This window comes from Cibotium barometz, chromosome 11 (assembly GCF_041138505.1).
Source record: "Cibotium barometz isolate CiBa-2024 chromosome 11, ASM4113850v1, whole genome shotgun sequence".
Lineage (NCBI taxonomy): Eukaryota > Viridiplantae > Streptophyta > Polypodiopsida > Cyatheales > Cibotiaceae > Cibotium > Cibotium barometz.
In genome coordinates, this window is record NC_141056.1 from 5,425,636 (window position 1) to 5,440,352 (window position 14,717).

General features: G+C 42.5%; 1 protein-coding gene across 1 annotated transcript in view; it reads left to right on the plus strand.

Annotated features, from left to right (window-relative positions):
* The window catches only part of LOC147633683 (uncharacterized), a 43,849-nt gene extending 36,176 nt beyond the window's left edge, over nt 1-7,673 (plus strand). Inside the window, exon 2 of the mRNA XM_086804663.1 lies at nt 5,789-7,673. Within this exon, the coding sequence (XP_086660789.1) occupies nt 5,789-6,658 (870 nt within the window). The 3' untranslated portion in view covers nt 6,659-7,673. The remainder of the gene's footprint in view (nt 1-5,788) is intronic.
* The last annotated feature ends 7,044 nt before the right edge of the window (nt 7,674-14,717 follow it).

Below are 14,717 nucleotides of genomic sequence, written 5' to 3' on the forward strand. Positions count from 1 at the left end.
CATCATCAAAGATGACTCTGCCAGGCTCCTGTTGCCTTGCAGGCTCCTTATACATGCATGTTTCATCAAAAATGACATCATTGTTGCGTATGATCTTTCTATTCATGGGATCCCAAAGTCTATACCCCATTTCACCTCTGTCACCATATCCTAGGAATATGCATTTGTGAGACTTAGGATCAAGTTTGGTGCGCATTTTCCTGCGTATGTGCACGTACGCAACGCAACCAAACACTCTCAAGTGCTTGTATGACGGAGGCTTCCCTGTCCATACTTCTTCTGGCACTTTCCCACCAAGCCTCGTGTTAGGTGACCTGTTTATAAGGTGAACGGCTGTCATAACAGCTTCAGCCCAAAAACCATGAGGTAATGCAGCATGTGACAACATAGAACGGACCTTCTCCTGTATGGTCCTGTTCATCCTCTCTGCTGTCCCGTTTTGTGGAGGATCATAAGGAGTAGAGAGCTCCCTCTTGATGCCTTTAGCATCACAAAAGTCCTGAAACTGTTTGGACGTATACTCTCCACCATTGTCGGAACGCAAAGCCTTCAGTGTTTTGCCAGTTTGATTCTCAACATGAGCAACAAACTTCTGAAACACTGAGAATGTATCACTCTTCAAACGAAGAGGATAAACCCACACCTTGCGTGTGGCATCATCAATAAAAGACACAAAATATTTTGCCCCTCCTAAAGAAAGCTGAGGCATCTCACATACATCTGTATGCACAAGCTCTAACTGAGCATCTTTCTGTCCAAGAGCTTTCTTGTGGGGGCACTGGAGTTGCCTGCCATAAATACAATGCTCACAAAACTGAAAACTTGAAAACTTTAGAGAAGGCAAGTAACCCAAACGAGACAATTGCTCCATTCCCTTTACACTCATGTGTCCCAACCGGCTATGCCACATAGAGATTTCCGGCAGCTCGGTTGCATTTACATTAGCATGGTGACAAACACCTGCATGCATGAAATAAAGAGTGTCCACCTTAGAGCCTCTGGCAACAACCAGTGAGCCCTTACTAATTTTCCACTTTCCACTACCAAATGTGGTAACATAATCAGCATCATCAAGCTGTCCAGTAGAAAGCAGATTCTTCTTGATCTCAGGCACATGCCTGACATCATGGAGCATAAGCTGTGAGCCATCTGAAAACACAAGCCTCACATCACCTCTGCCAAGTATCTTGCATGCATGGTTATCACCCAAATAAACCACTCCTTCATTGCCAGCAGTGTACCTGACAAACAAGTCTCTGCAACCTGTGACATGAAAGGAGGCACCTGAATCAATGATCCATGAGTGCATACCATGACCACCTGTAAGAAGTGAATGGGCATCAAGTGAAGACGTAAAGAGGACCTCATCCTCACTGCCACCTGCATGTGACACATTGATTTCTTCGATCTTGACTCCACTTTTGCCCTTTGGCTTTACATCTTTGGCTTCATCTTTCTCTTTGTCTTTGCCTTTTCCCTTTTCTTTTTGATCATTTTTCCATTTGTAGCATTGCTTTTTGATGTGTCCCTTCTTGCCACAATAATGGCATTCCAAATCCTTTTTGGAGCGAGACTTGCTCCTTCCCCTTTCTTGGCTTTTCCCCCTTTGCTGGGATCTCCCACGTGCATTCATTGCATTGGACTTTCCAACAGAGTTGTTTTTCCTGTTCATCTCTTCTTGAAGAAGAGCACCCTCAACATCTGCATATGACAGCATAGCATTCGAATTGCTAGTGGCTGTCCTGAATGTGTCCCAACTCTCTGGCAAAGTGCATAACAAAAAAGTGGCTTTGAACTCATCGTCCATTGCCAACTTTTGATTAATGACCTGGCTGACTATACCATTAAACTCATTGAGATGGGCTGTCATAGATGCCCCTTCCTTCATCTGAAGACCTATGAGTTTCTTCAACCAATACACTTTGCTTGAGGCACTTTGTTGGGCATACAAGTCCTGCAATCTCTGCCACATTCCCCAAGCTGTCTTCTCTTCACGAATGCTGAAAAGTAATGAGTCTGACATAGACAACATGATAGTAGATCTTGCCAGCTCATCCATATCTTCCCACTCTTCAGCAGTAAGAGAAGCGGGCATCACACCCCTTTCTTTGATAGGCTTGTGCTGCTTTTTCTGAAGCAACACATTGTAGCACTGGGTTTGCCAAATGTCATAATTCTGCGAGCCTTCAAGCTTCTTGATGTGAAGCAATGAAGAGCTCTCACCTGTGGTTGCCATAGCAATATGCAACCTTTAATGCCTGACTCCCTGCAAATGTGCAAACACTGCACCCAAAGCACACAAAGTGCTCACAAATGTTCTCCCAAGCTTTATCTCCCACTGCGGAAGCAAGAATGCAACTTTTCTCCCACTTTTTGTGATGAAAACACCAAAATCTGGTTGCTGCAGATTTTGGACAGCACCTTAAATGTGCTCTTTTGCCCTTCCAAAGTACTGTACAGCAGTACCAAGTGCTCACCAATGATGTACCAAACCTGTCCCGGCAAGTACAGCAGCTGAAATTGAACCTTTTGATCACTCAAAACAGTGTACAGCCATGCCAAAACATGCACAAAGCTGTGCCAAATCTGTACCAGCAGGTACAGTAGCAATAAATGCTCTCCTGGCTGTCCAAATGAGTAAAAATCAGACTTTTACAGTCCCGTACACTGCATACAACAGTCCCGAACAGAAATTGAGCAAAAGCCCCTTGACTGCAAGCTGATTTTTGAGGATTCAAGGCATAAATGTCTTGCCTGCTGCTTTGCCAAGCTCAACAAGCATACAAACTTGAAAAGCCCCTTGATTTGAGATCAATTCCTGATCATACATGGTACATTGACGCACATGAAGGCATCCAGAGTGTTCACGATGCTTCCCCCTGGCCACATATACATCAAATACATGAAAGCCCCTTGATTTACAGGCACATTGAGTGCTTGTAAGGCATCAGCACATTATCCACAGCATCAAATGCGATTGCCTGCATGCAAATCAACCAAATCGGCACAAAAGCCCCTTGATTTGCACTGCAATTTGCTGCAATTTTGCCCAAATGTGCGATTTTTCACATCATACAGCATGTATGAGTGCTTAATTGCACAATTACATCAAAAGCCCCAAATTTCGACATCCAATTTCCTGCAAATTGATCCTGATTTGACCAATTTCCTGCAAATTTATCCTGATTGTGACCAATGTCACCCAATTTTGCCAATTTTGCTCAAAAATTGAGCAATTGGGCACTCGTACCTGCTCAATTGATTTAATTGATAAGAAATTCGCAAAAATTAAAGGCAAGTACCTATGAAATTCTGAATTTCTCTGATTTGCAGGTTGATTTCTGTTGCAGGAGGGGGGTATTGATGCAGATGCTGATGCTCCTGCAGCTGAGCAGGAGGCCTTTGGCCGTTAGCTGGAGGCGCTCGCCTGCATCATCACAAGGCGGATCGTCTCTCGTGAAGTCTCCATTTCTGTCTTCTATCTCGTCTCTGCAGAGGAACTGCGCCCTGGGAAGCAAGCTGGGCAAGAGGGGAAAACACTGTCGGTTGCAGGCGTCAAGCTCTATGCTGGGGGAGGACCCAGACTGGCTTGATGACGACTACATAGTGCTGGGCGTGGCCCATTGCTTTGAGCAAGAGGAGGGGGGGAAGCTCAATGACGTCTTTCTGGTGGAACCCGTGTCGGCAAGCTCCCTGGAGTGTATGGAGAACGGCGGAGCCACCTGCTACCTCCACGTGACCGCCACCACGCTGGGGACCTCTCTCAAGATGGACGTCTCGCTGCTGCCGCCGGAGTTTTCCGACGCCCGATTCTGTGACGATTTTGACTTCCGTGTTAAATGTGCCTCTCGAACCTGGAAGCGACCGCATGCGGCCAAGAATCTCCGGCACTTGGCTCCGTCTGGCTCCGTTGCTTTCGTTCACGCCCAGCACTGAGCTAACACAGGTTCACATAGAACTCCTCCACCTGCTCCTTCCACGCAAGCCTGGCCAGACCTCGTGGCTGTTGGGCAGCCCACGCAGGCTGGCTGGGCAGAGAAAGGCGACCAGCGACAAGTTCTGATGCAGCACGCGCCTGTTCTCTGCAGTGACAAAACCCTAGAAAAATAACTAGCTCTGATACCAGTTGATGGGGAGAAAACCAGAATTAGGGTTTAGAGTTCATTCATGGGAGACATACACAGAGAAGCAAGGGAGAGAGAGAGAGAGAGAGTTGTGGGGATAAGTCAACTCACCAAGTGAGTGTGTGACTCCCCTATCACACATGTATATTGCACTAGTACACATAGTGCACTTAGTACATTAAAAGTACTAAGTATACTATGTACTATAACTTATGGGCTTGTACACACTATAAGGGTGGGCATAACGCCTTTGCACATGACATCCCCCTCTGCTAAACTTGATGACGGGAATCCAACCTGCTCTTGGATGACTGTCATCATCCCAATCTTGTTCCGAAGTCCCTCTGTCATCATCCATCCCTGGCAAACCTTTTTTCTCTGAAAATCCGATCTGTTCTCCAAACCACTCTGTTTCTGATGAAGATCTATGCATCTGGTTCCTCTAGTCCACAATCCATTCCTGCCCTGGCTCTGAACACCGTCTTGGTCTTCGTTCTTGGAACTGAGTCTGGCACTCTCACATCACCCTTGGAGGATCAACCTCCCTTGGGACCGTTCCCTTAGAACCTATCTGCCTCACGGAACTGCCATCCCCATCTGGCACTGTGGAACACCACCAACAAACCTCCTGGGAGTTCTTCCCGATCTGTGTTCTTGCCTTGGGCTTCGAATCCGTGTACTTTCCTGTACCTTGGACCTGTACACCATCATCTGGGACTGAATCAGTGTTTAGCTTTGCTGAGCCTGATGCTCTGATACCAATGTAACACGCGGAAGCTCTGGGTAGTCTTCTTTCAGCCCTAAACACTCTTGGAAACCTTCTGATGCAAAAACGCAGGTAGAGAGAGAGTAGAGAGAGAAAGTGAGAAGTGCTGGAAATTCAGTATATACTATGGTACAAAAAGGTACATATCTTTGCAGCCCTTGGCTGCCTTCATAAAAAGGTGGTAAAACCCTAAAACCTGTCCCCTATGGGACCTCTAGTGATCCAATCCCCTAGTGGGAGAGAATGACTAAGACCTTGAGCAAGGGGGCTATTTATAGTCCCTTGGAGTACATGGGAAACTGGCCGACTGCTGGTCGGCCAGTTCATAATTCATTAATTCCATTTAATGCTGCCGACTGGATCTCTTGATGCGCCTGCTGCCAGCACCCTCTGTCCTGCAGCCGACAGCCCACTGGTGCTGCTGATGTCATCCTCCATGCAGCCGACAGCCCTTCGGATCCATGCTCTGCTCCAAGTCCTGCTCCATGTCCATCTTCTACTGGTTCATGGTCTTTATCTGCTTGCCTCTTCTGGATCTAGCCCTAGAAATATCCATGGCATCTGTGATGCACATGACAATTAAGGTAACTTTAAACTACCTCATTAATAAGGAACTTATATTCAATTAGAACTAAGTGTGCCATAATTGAGCCATGTAATTTCCCATTAGCATAACCTCATCAGTATCACCCGCCTAGTAGTGTCCATGTAATTTTGAACTTTTTAATAGTGTGTTCATATGCTTTTATAATATGTTTCTTCGTGCAGATTCATGGCACTCGTTAAAAGCCTCTTATGTAATGCAAGGTGGTAGATGGGTCTTTGTGGGTCGATTTCAACATGTATTGCCATCCAGCTAGAGCTAATTTTGCCACGTAAACTGATTTACTGTTGATAGGTGGATGTGATTGGAGTGAGCTGTTACTCTTCCAAGGATCTTTGGACATGGAAGAATGAAGGCATTGTCTTGGCTGCAGATAAAACCAACAAATCACATGATCTTCATGTAAGCAATGTGCTAGAGAGGCCCAAGGTGATTTACAATGATAAAACCAATCGATACGTGATGTGGATGCACATTGACAATGTCAACTATTCAAAGGCTTCTGTCGGTTTGGCTATCAGCTCGACTCCAGTTGGACCGTTTACGTACCTTTATAGTGGCCGACCACATGGCTTCGACAGCAGAGACATGACTCTTTTTAAAGATGATGATGGAGAGGCCTACATTGTATACTCTTCTGAAGACAACAGCGAGCTGCATATAGGGGTTTTAACAGATGATTATTTGAACTTGAAAAGAATAATGAGGAGGATAATGGTGGGTATGCATAGAGAAGCCCCAGCCGTGTTCAAGCATAGGGGTGTGTATTATTTGATAACATCTGGCTGCACAGGCTGGGCACCTAATGCTGCTTTGGTCCACTCAGCGGAGTCCATGCTGGGGCCATGGGTTACACTTGGGAATCCTTGTGTGGGAGGTAATGAAGATTTTATGCAGACCACCTTTTTCTCACAAGCCACCTTTGTTCTTCCCTTTCCTGGCCTGCAAGATATGCTCTTATTCATGGCTGATAGGTGGAACTCACATGATTTAAGAGACTCAAGATACGTGTGGCTGCCCCTTACCATGGATGGACCGGCTGATGAGCCTCTAGAAGATGATTTTGAATTCCCCATTTGGTTACGGGTATCTATACATTGGCACAAGAGGTGGAAACTCCCTGAGGGGTGGAACTCAAGTGTTGTCCATACTCAGTTGCTTTAAGTGACCATTACCCACATTGCTAAATATCATATCCTTATTCTATTTCTCCTCTCTTTTTGTTTCCCTAACAAAAAAGTCTCTTTATGGGCACAGTTGTATGAAAAGTGCGAGGTCTCAGTTTATTACTCATGTTGAGTTTTTTGTACCCCATAAGTGGTCTCAAGGATTGAAGATGTCTTGTGTTCAATACGAGAAGGTACATTGATGTGCCAGGGCAGTCTGAGGAGGAGCAAGTGATTGTGGCAGTAGCAAAGGAGTAGAGTGGAGGTTGATACCCACCTAAGATGCAAGAAATGCACAAGGCGTTCAATCTCCATGTCGGAGTGCCAGATGTGTTTTTGTGAATCCTTGTTTGTGGTTATCATGATGTGCCAAGATGTCTCAAGATGAGTCCTTGGTGGTGTGTCTTGATTGGAGCTTTGAATAAGTGGTCTTGTGGATCGATGTCAAAGGTGGTTACATTGGCCAATCCTGGCTAAAGGTGGTAAATGGCCTTCATATACAAAGCATGAGTGGACTTGCATTTGGGTGTTTATATACTTTGCTTAGCACCTTGTGCCTAAAGATTATAACAAATGATGTCTTTTAGCAGAGTTGCTTTAAAACCAAGCAAGAAAGGAAATGGATCCTTGGCTGACAGGAAATGGAGGAGCTAGGTACCACCTTGATGCAACATTTCATCCATGCACTTAGCACCACGCAATGTAGGTAGCCACTAGGAATGGCAAAACCCTGAGTTGGATGACAATTGATGGCCTTGTCATTAAATGTATTGCCACATTTTCAATACCTTGGTTAACCACATACACCACTGGGGATGGAACTCAGCATAGTCATAAGAGACGAGTTTGATAAATAAATGTCCGTACAATTAAAGACACTCTGCTCTATAATGAGCTTGTATTGTGACCTTTTTCTCATGATGACAATAGGTATAGGTGGAAAGATACCATGTGATTCATATTATTTATGCTTTTTGTGTGTAAGTAATATATATTTTTCTATTTTGCCACAAGCACCAACATAAGTCCACTACAAGTGCAAATAATATGTATCATTTGAAGACCCAGCTCTCAGAGCAACAGTGACCAGAGTCTACAACCAGTAAAGCTCATTTAGCGATTGCATAGGTTCTCTCTCTCTCTCTCTCTCTCTCTCTCTCTCAAACGCAAATACAAAAGATATACTGAACATAGTCTAGTAGTCATCATTTCAAAATAGTAGTACCTGCATATTCACATAATAGAGACCCATCTAATATTCCTAAGATGCTTGAAGTCGCAATTCTCTATAAACAACAATAGCTGAGTGGGTTGGCCACTTGTCTTCAGAACGTATCCTCTGGGGGTGCATGGAAAAAGAATACATCTATATACCAACATGTCCGAAAAGAGTTATACCAAAGTCTCACTCTTCTCCGAGCGATGGAGAGAGAGGTAGTGAGCCGATCAACAACATAAATGCAGCAGTACAAATTGAGTACCCACTTATCATCAATAGAGTGTCATCAACATGGTGATATCTATAGCCTACCTAGAAGGACCCTGAATCCAGTTATTTACATGTGCTAGAAGTTTTAACATTGGCTATACACTTCTCTTTTAACATAAAGAAAATGTATACCTTGACTATTACTATTGCTAAATATAAGCTCATTTCTAGAAGACCACAATTCCCATAGACGTGTGAATCTGAAGGCCCCAAAGAATAATATCCCCTCCTCATCAGGCCCTACAAAAGCTCAATTCTAGAAGGCCACACTTCCAAATATAAGCTCATTTCTAGAAGAGCACACTTCCAAATATAAGCTCATTTCTAAAAGACCACACCAAAGGGTGCAAGAAGCCCTTTGGCTTAACACCCCAAAGATCCACCACTATCCATAGGCTTCTAATTGTAGGACTAAGCTTGAATTGCATCTTCTACATTTAGTAGAATTAAGGTTCCTCTTTAGCATTTTGTGCCCCCCAAATATAACCAAACACCTTCATCCCTAGATCTTCTTGAATTTGGAGATCCAGATTCCTTAGTTCCACCTCAATTTCAAGTCATGTTGAGATGGCTATCAGCCTACCTTACCAAATTTACATATAAACTTGCAGTCTTGGGCTTTGCCATAGGTACCCCGTCAGGCCAATACTAGTCCCTTGTCGTCCCTTGTCCAGTTGTCATCTCTTGTAGAAGTGTTGATCTATAGTAGCTCAACTTTTTTCAGTACCAAAGATAAGAGAGCACAATCTTTCCTTTGGATGTTGAACATAACTCTTATTGACTCACAGTCCCTCAACCCAAGATTGGACCATCCCACATATCTGAAAGATGTGCAACCTGCTTGTTGCTAAGTCTCCTTTCCTTAGCAATATTCTGCAATGCAATTGGGGGGAAAAAGATCATAGACCACTAAGTCTGTAGACTATAAGGGAGTTACTTGCTACCATGATGTCCCCTTTCCATTAAGTAGATGAAATAGTTGTTTCCAAGTGTTAATAACAAATTTGTAAAATTGGAGATTTTTCCATGGACATAGGAGCTAAGAAATATACAATATCCAGCCACGTGAGTCCCTTAACGGGCCTACCCTTGTCACCCTCTTTCTGTAGCAAAGGGGTGATCCTTATTGTTGAAAATAGGGTTGCACGAATGCGACCGCGTGCGCACACACACAGTGGAGAAGCTCAAGGGAGCACACAATGAGATGATAGATATATAATGAATGTGTGACAAAGAAGATAAGTATACCCCAAGATGGGTGTATACTAGCACGGGGAAAAAAACCTCTTAAAGAGGGAAAAAGTGCCCCGGCTGGTCCTAGTGTGTTCACACACAACACTACCAAATATAGCTACAAATCCCCCTTGGGAGTGATGAGGTGAACAAGGGGTGAGCTGGCACTAGAAGTACAGAGATGTGCTAGGCTCTTTGGACTACTGTGATAGGGAGCCCAAACTAGTCCCCAAAGGGAAGTAAGTTTAAAGCTTTGTGAAAAGCTTCAAACTTCTCTCGTGGGAGAAACTTCGTGAAAAAATCTGCCAAGTTATCATGTGTTAGCACATAAGCTAAGTTGATTTTCCTTGCAGAGCATCTCTTCCTGACATAATGATAGTGCACCTTAATGTACTTTGTGCGAGCATGAAAAACTGGATTCCTCGCAACTGCCATAGCGCTCTTACTGTCAGCAGTGAAGAAGGTAGTGGTTAAGGACTCGCCAATACCCAAATCAGCAATAAGACGCTTGAGTGAAACACACTCAACTGTAAGCTATTAAACGCTATAGAAGTGGCCACAATGGGTTGCTTCTTGTTGAGCCATGATATACATGAATCACCAAGGTGAAAGTAAAAATCACTCATAGACACTCGTGTGTCATAACATCGAGCCCAATCTGAGTTTGTAAATGCATGCAGTTGTGATTTATCTCCCTTGGGATAAAATAAATCAAAGTGCATAGTGCTCTTTAGGCAACGGAACACCTGTTTGATAGACTACCAATGCTCTCTCTCTCTCTCTCTCTCTCTCTCTCTCTCTCTCACACACACACACACACACACACACACACACACACACACACACACACACACACACAAAAAGGCATCCAATATCTTCTTGATACAAGCCAACATAAAAAAGAGTCACCTACATCTTCAAGACTTAGTCGTAAACTTGGCTCCATAGGTGTAGCCCACAGGTTTACAGTCCTCAAGATTGAACCTCTTCAACAATGCATCTATGTATTTTGTAGCATAACAATGCCATCATTATGCTGCCAAAACTCAATGCCCAAGTAATAGTGCAACGGTCTAAGATTTGACATCTCAAAAGACTTCTCTAAATTAGCTATAAAGCTGAAATATGATCATCATCATTAGGGCCTATGATGAGCAGCATGTCATCAATGTATAACACGATGACCAATAAAACATCCTTAGTCTCCTTAATATAGAGAGTACTGTTAGGTGGGCTATTGCAAAAAGCCTGTGCAACCAAGTATGCATGTATCTTTTCATACCATGCTCTAGGAGCCTGCTTAAGATCATATAAAGTTTTCTTCAATCTGCATATACTTTTGATTCCTGACTTTTCTAAACAAAACCATGAGGCTGAGATACAGAGAAGTCCTCATGCAAATCTCCATTCAAGAAAGCACTTTTTATATCCAATTGATGTACATTCCAACCTTTATGTGCTGCAAATGCAATGATAGTCTGCATGCCTTTCTCTTGTGCATAATCCTTTGCAACAAGCCTAGCTTTGTATCGCTCAACATGGCCATTCGCTTTACGTTTGAGCTTGTAAACCCATTTTGTACCAATGGCCTTCTTGCCAAGAGGCAAGTCTACCAAATCCCATGTATCATTTTTTAGTATCGAATCATACTCAGATTTCATAGCACTCATCCAATTTTCAGATTCCTTTGCTTCATCAAAGGAGATAGGTTCCTCTTCATCACATAAACTGGCAATAAGAGCATAACTTTTGTTATGATGAGAGCTTGCATGTGTTCTGCTAGGCAAAGGAGTGGCCAATTTACTGTCACGTAGTGTTTGCACCAGACATTTTGGCATACTTTTAAACTCCACAATTTCCCTTCTTTCCTCATCAACTGCATTATCCACATTTGCCCCATTAATAGCTTGATTTGTGGGCTGAAAAACTTGTTTATTTGTAACATGTGTGGATTGATTTTTAGCATTTCTTGAATTACCCAATTGCTCTATATCAATGTGTCCTACATTGAACAATGGAAGGAGAGTGTCAAATGTCCTGCGAACATACATTTTGTTGTTTTTTTACATGAAAGCAAGGACTGAATTGCATCTTCCGACACAAATACATCTCTACTCACAAGAATCCGCTTGGCAGCAGGATGATAGAGATGGTAACTCTTACTTTCTGAGCTGTACCCCACAAAAATACATTTAATAGCCTTATCATCAAGCTTGCTGCAAAGTTGCTCAGGCACAAGTGCACAAGAAAGACAATAAAAAATGCATAAATGAGCCATAGAGGGCCTTCCGCCATTCCAAGCTTCAAAAGGTGCAATTGAATGCAAAGCCTTTGTAAGACACATGTTCAAACTATATGTTGCACACATGACTGCTTCTAGCTAAATCCCCTGGATTTCAACTTCAGAAGTTCCACCCTTGATCAAGAGAGTGAAATGCTATAACTGTCAAGGATTTGGACATCGCAATATGGATTTCCCAACTCCTTTTGGATCAAGGTTTTCAGGGCAGTGAAATTAGGGATCAAGATTCTAGATTCCAGAGAGAGGTTATTCAGATTTTGAATATTTTTGGATAGAAAAATTCCTCACCTTATTAAAATAAGCTCCCCTGAAACAGAAGTTCAAAAGATTTCCAGAAGGTGCATTAGAAATCAAGTATAATCTGTTCAAGAGGCCTTACCCTAGGGGTCCAGATTTTCAAAAAATTTTAAATTAAGGTTTTGAGGGACCAACCAGATTCATCCAAATGTGTAGAGAAGATAAATAGAAGAAATAAAGAAAATCCCCCCAAAACCATGAGGTAACTCCTGACTTTTGACAATACAACGTGCCATCTTCACTCATGAGAGACCTATTTTTACGTTCAGCTACATCGTTTTGCTGAGGTGTGTAGGGCATAATACATTGGTGTTCTATCCCATTATCAGCCATGTATGCATGAAACTTCTTAGACATATACTCCCCCCCTCCTCGATCAGTATGTAGGGTACCAATCTTACATGTAGAAGCATTTTGAACTGTAGCAGCAAAGTACCTAAAGCACATAAAAACCTTTGATTTATGTTTCAATGGATATACCCAGGTATGCTTGGAATAATCATCAATGAATGTGACAAAATAGAGGTACCCCCCAATAGATAGTGTCCTCATATAGGACCTTATACATCACTGTGTATAAGCTATAATTTTTGGATAGCTCTAACTGAACCATCTTTGGGAAATGATGCCTGCTGTATTTTTCCAAGAATACAACCCTCACAAACATGTTTGATAGCCTGGGCTTCTGTTGAAAATACAAGTGAATAGGGTGTGTGTGGGAACAAGCTCTTGGAGAGAGGCTGTAAAAGAGAAGATGTAATTGTGAAAGAAACTGTGAAAAGGTGAGAAGAATCTACTGGGAGAGAATAAAGGGTAGCATGAGAGAATTTAGGAGTGTGGAGTTATTCTGGGAGATATTCAGGGAAAAGAGAAGAGGTGGAGAGAATCAGGCAAGAGGTGGAGATATTCTGGGAGTGAATCATGGAGAAATCAATGAGATTTGATGCTTGATGTAAACTCTATAAATTGAGGCATAGCCCTAATGAGAATTTGCTGGTTTTTGAGTATCCATGCCTACATTAATCTATTATTTACTAATTACGTCTTAATCATTTGCTAATCACTTTGTTAATGATGTTGATTCTAGTGTTTGATCCACCATAGCTCATCATTATGCTCAAATTTCAACATGGTATCAGAGCCATGCCTAGAATCAATTAGGTTTATGAGCCCATTAGTTAATTAATTTAGGATTAGTAGATAATTAGTAAATAATCAAATTTTTAGTTAGTTTTTCACTTCCCCCTTCACCCCCAGCCAGTGGAGGACTCCATTCAGCTTACACACTCACAATTAGAGCAAAAGCTTCTAACCATAGCTAGCTAACACACTTGGCTACAAGCCCATCCAAACGGCGCAGCAAACCGCGAAAGCGTTGAGGAGAAATCGATGATTAAGTCAGCGCTGTTTTTTCTGAGTGATTTGCAGATCTTGTGCTCATCAAATCATATTGCTTCAATTCCTCTTAGCCCCGGGGGTTTTCAAGCATGCTCTACAAGCTGGTGAAGACAGAATTCAATTTCATCAAGCCTACAGTGAGATCCAAGCTCTTCATCAAATCTGCAGGTGACTTTGGTAAAACAGAGATTAAGCTTTCAATATTTGGTCAAAGCTTGTGTTTCTTGGCTTAATCCTCTACTAGACTCATTGCTATTGATGCCTTTGAAAGCATTTGAGCTCATTTGAAGTGTAAGGCACCAGATCTGGACTCCTCGCATACTCTATTTTTTGCACACAAAATAGAGCATTAATTTGCTAATCAGTGATTAATCAATGCTAATCACTATATTTTGGTGCAATTGAGGGTTCAAATTAACCATTAGGTATCTGATACAGATCCCTATAGCTTCAGATTGCAAATCGGAGTTGGTTTGATACTCCAACCATCCCGTACAAATTGGTTACCCTTAATTTAATGTAATTTCTGGTGATTTTATGCTGATAAAATTATTGTAATCATCTATTAAACACCAGATTGAGTTGTAAAAGGGTAGACACTGCCCTTGAATCTTGAAATTGGATCAAGAGGTAAGACCCCCTTCACATCACCATGAGTTCAGCACAGGAAATAGCTAAATTTAATGGGGAACAGTTTTATACATGGCAAACAAAAACCATGTATTTGCTGATGAGAAAAAATCTGTGGGGATTAGTTGAAGGGAGAGATGAGTGCCTAGAGAGAGGGGAAAATGAGTGGAAGAGCAGGAATGAAAAAGCATTGGGACTTATTGCACTCAGTTTAAATGATGAAATCATTCATCACATCACAGGGATACAATGGGCAAAAGATGCATGGGATGAAAATAAATTATTTGGTACACAAGCAAAAAATTCAAAGATAAATCTGTTAATGCAATTCTACAAATTGGACATGAAGGAAAGTGAACCTTTAATCACACACTTGAACAAATATAAAAGCATTAAGCAACAGCTGGTAGCTATTGGCAAAAGGTAGAAGATGATGAAGCATTAGCTGTACTTCTGAAGAGTGTGGACAAAGGAGATTATGAAAACATTGTAGCAACACTAAAGAATGTACCTGAATTGAAGATACACGAGATAGAAGCAGCTCTACTAGAGCAAGAGAGCAGAGAAAGAGAAGAAAGGGCTCAACTCAACAGCAGGAGAGGAAAAAGCATTCTTCACCCGAGGAGGATTCTCTCGAGGACGAGGACGAGGAAGAGGCAGAGTAGGAGGGAGGACCTTCACTTGCCACAAATGTGGAAAGCCAGGACA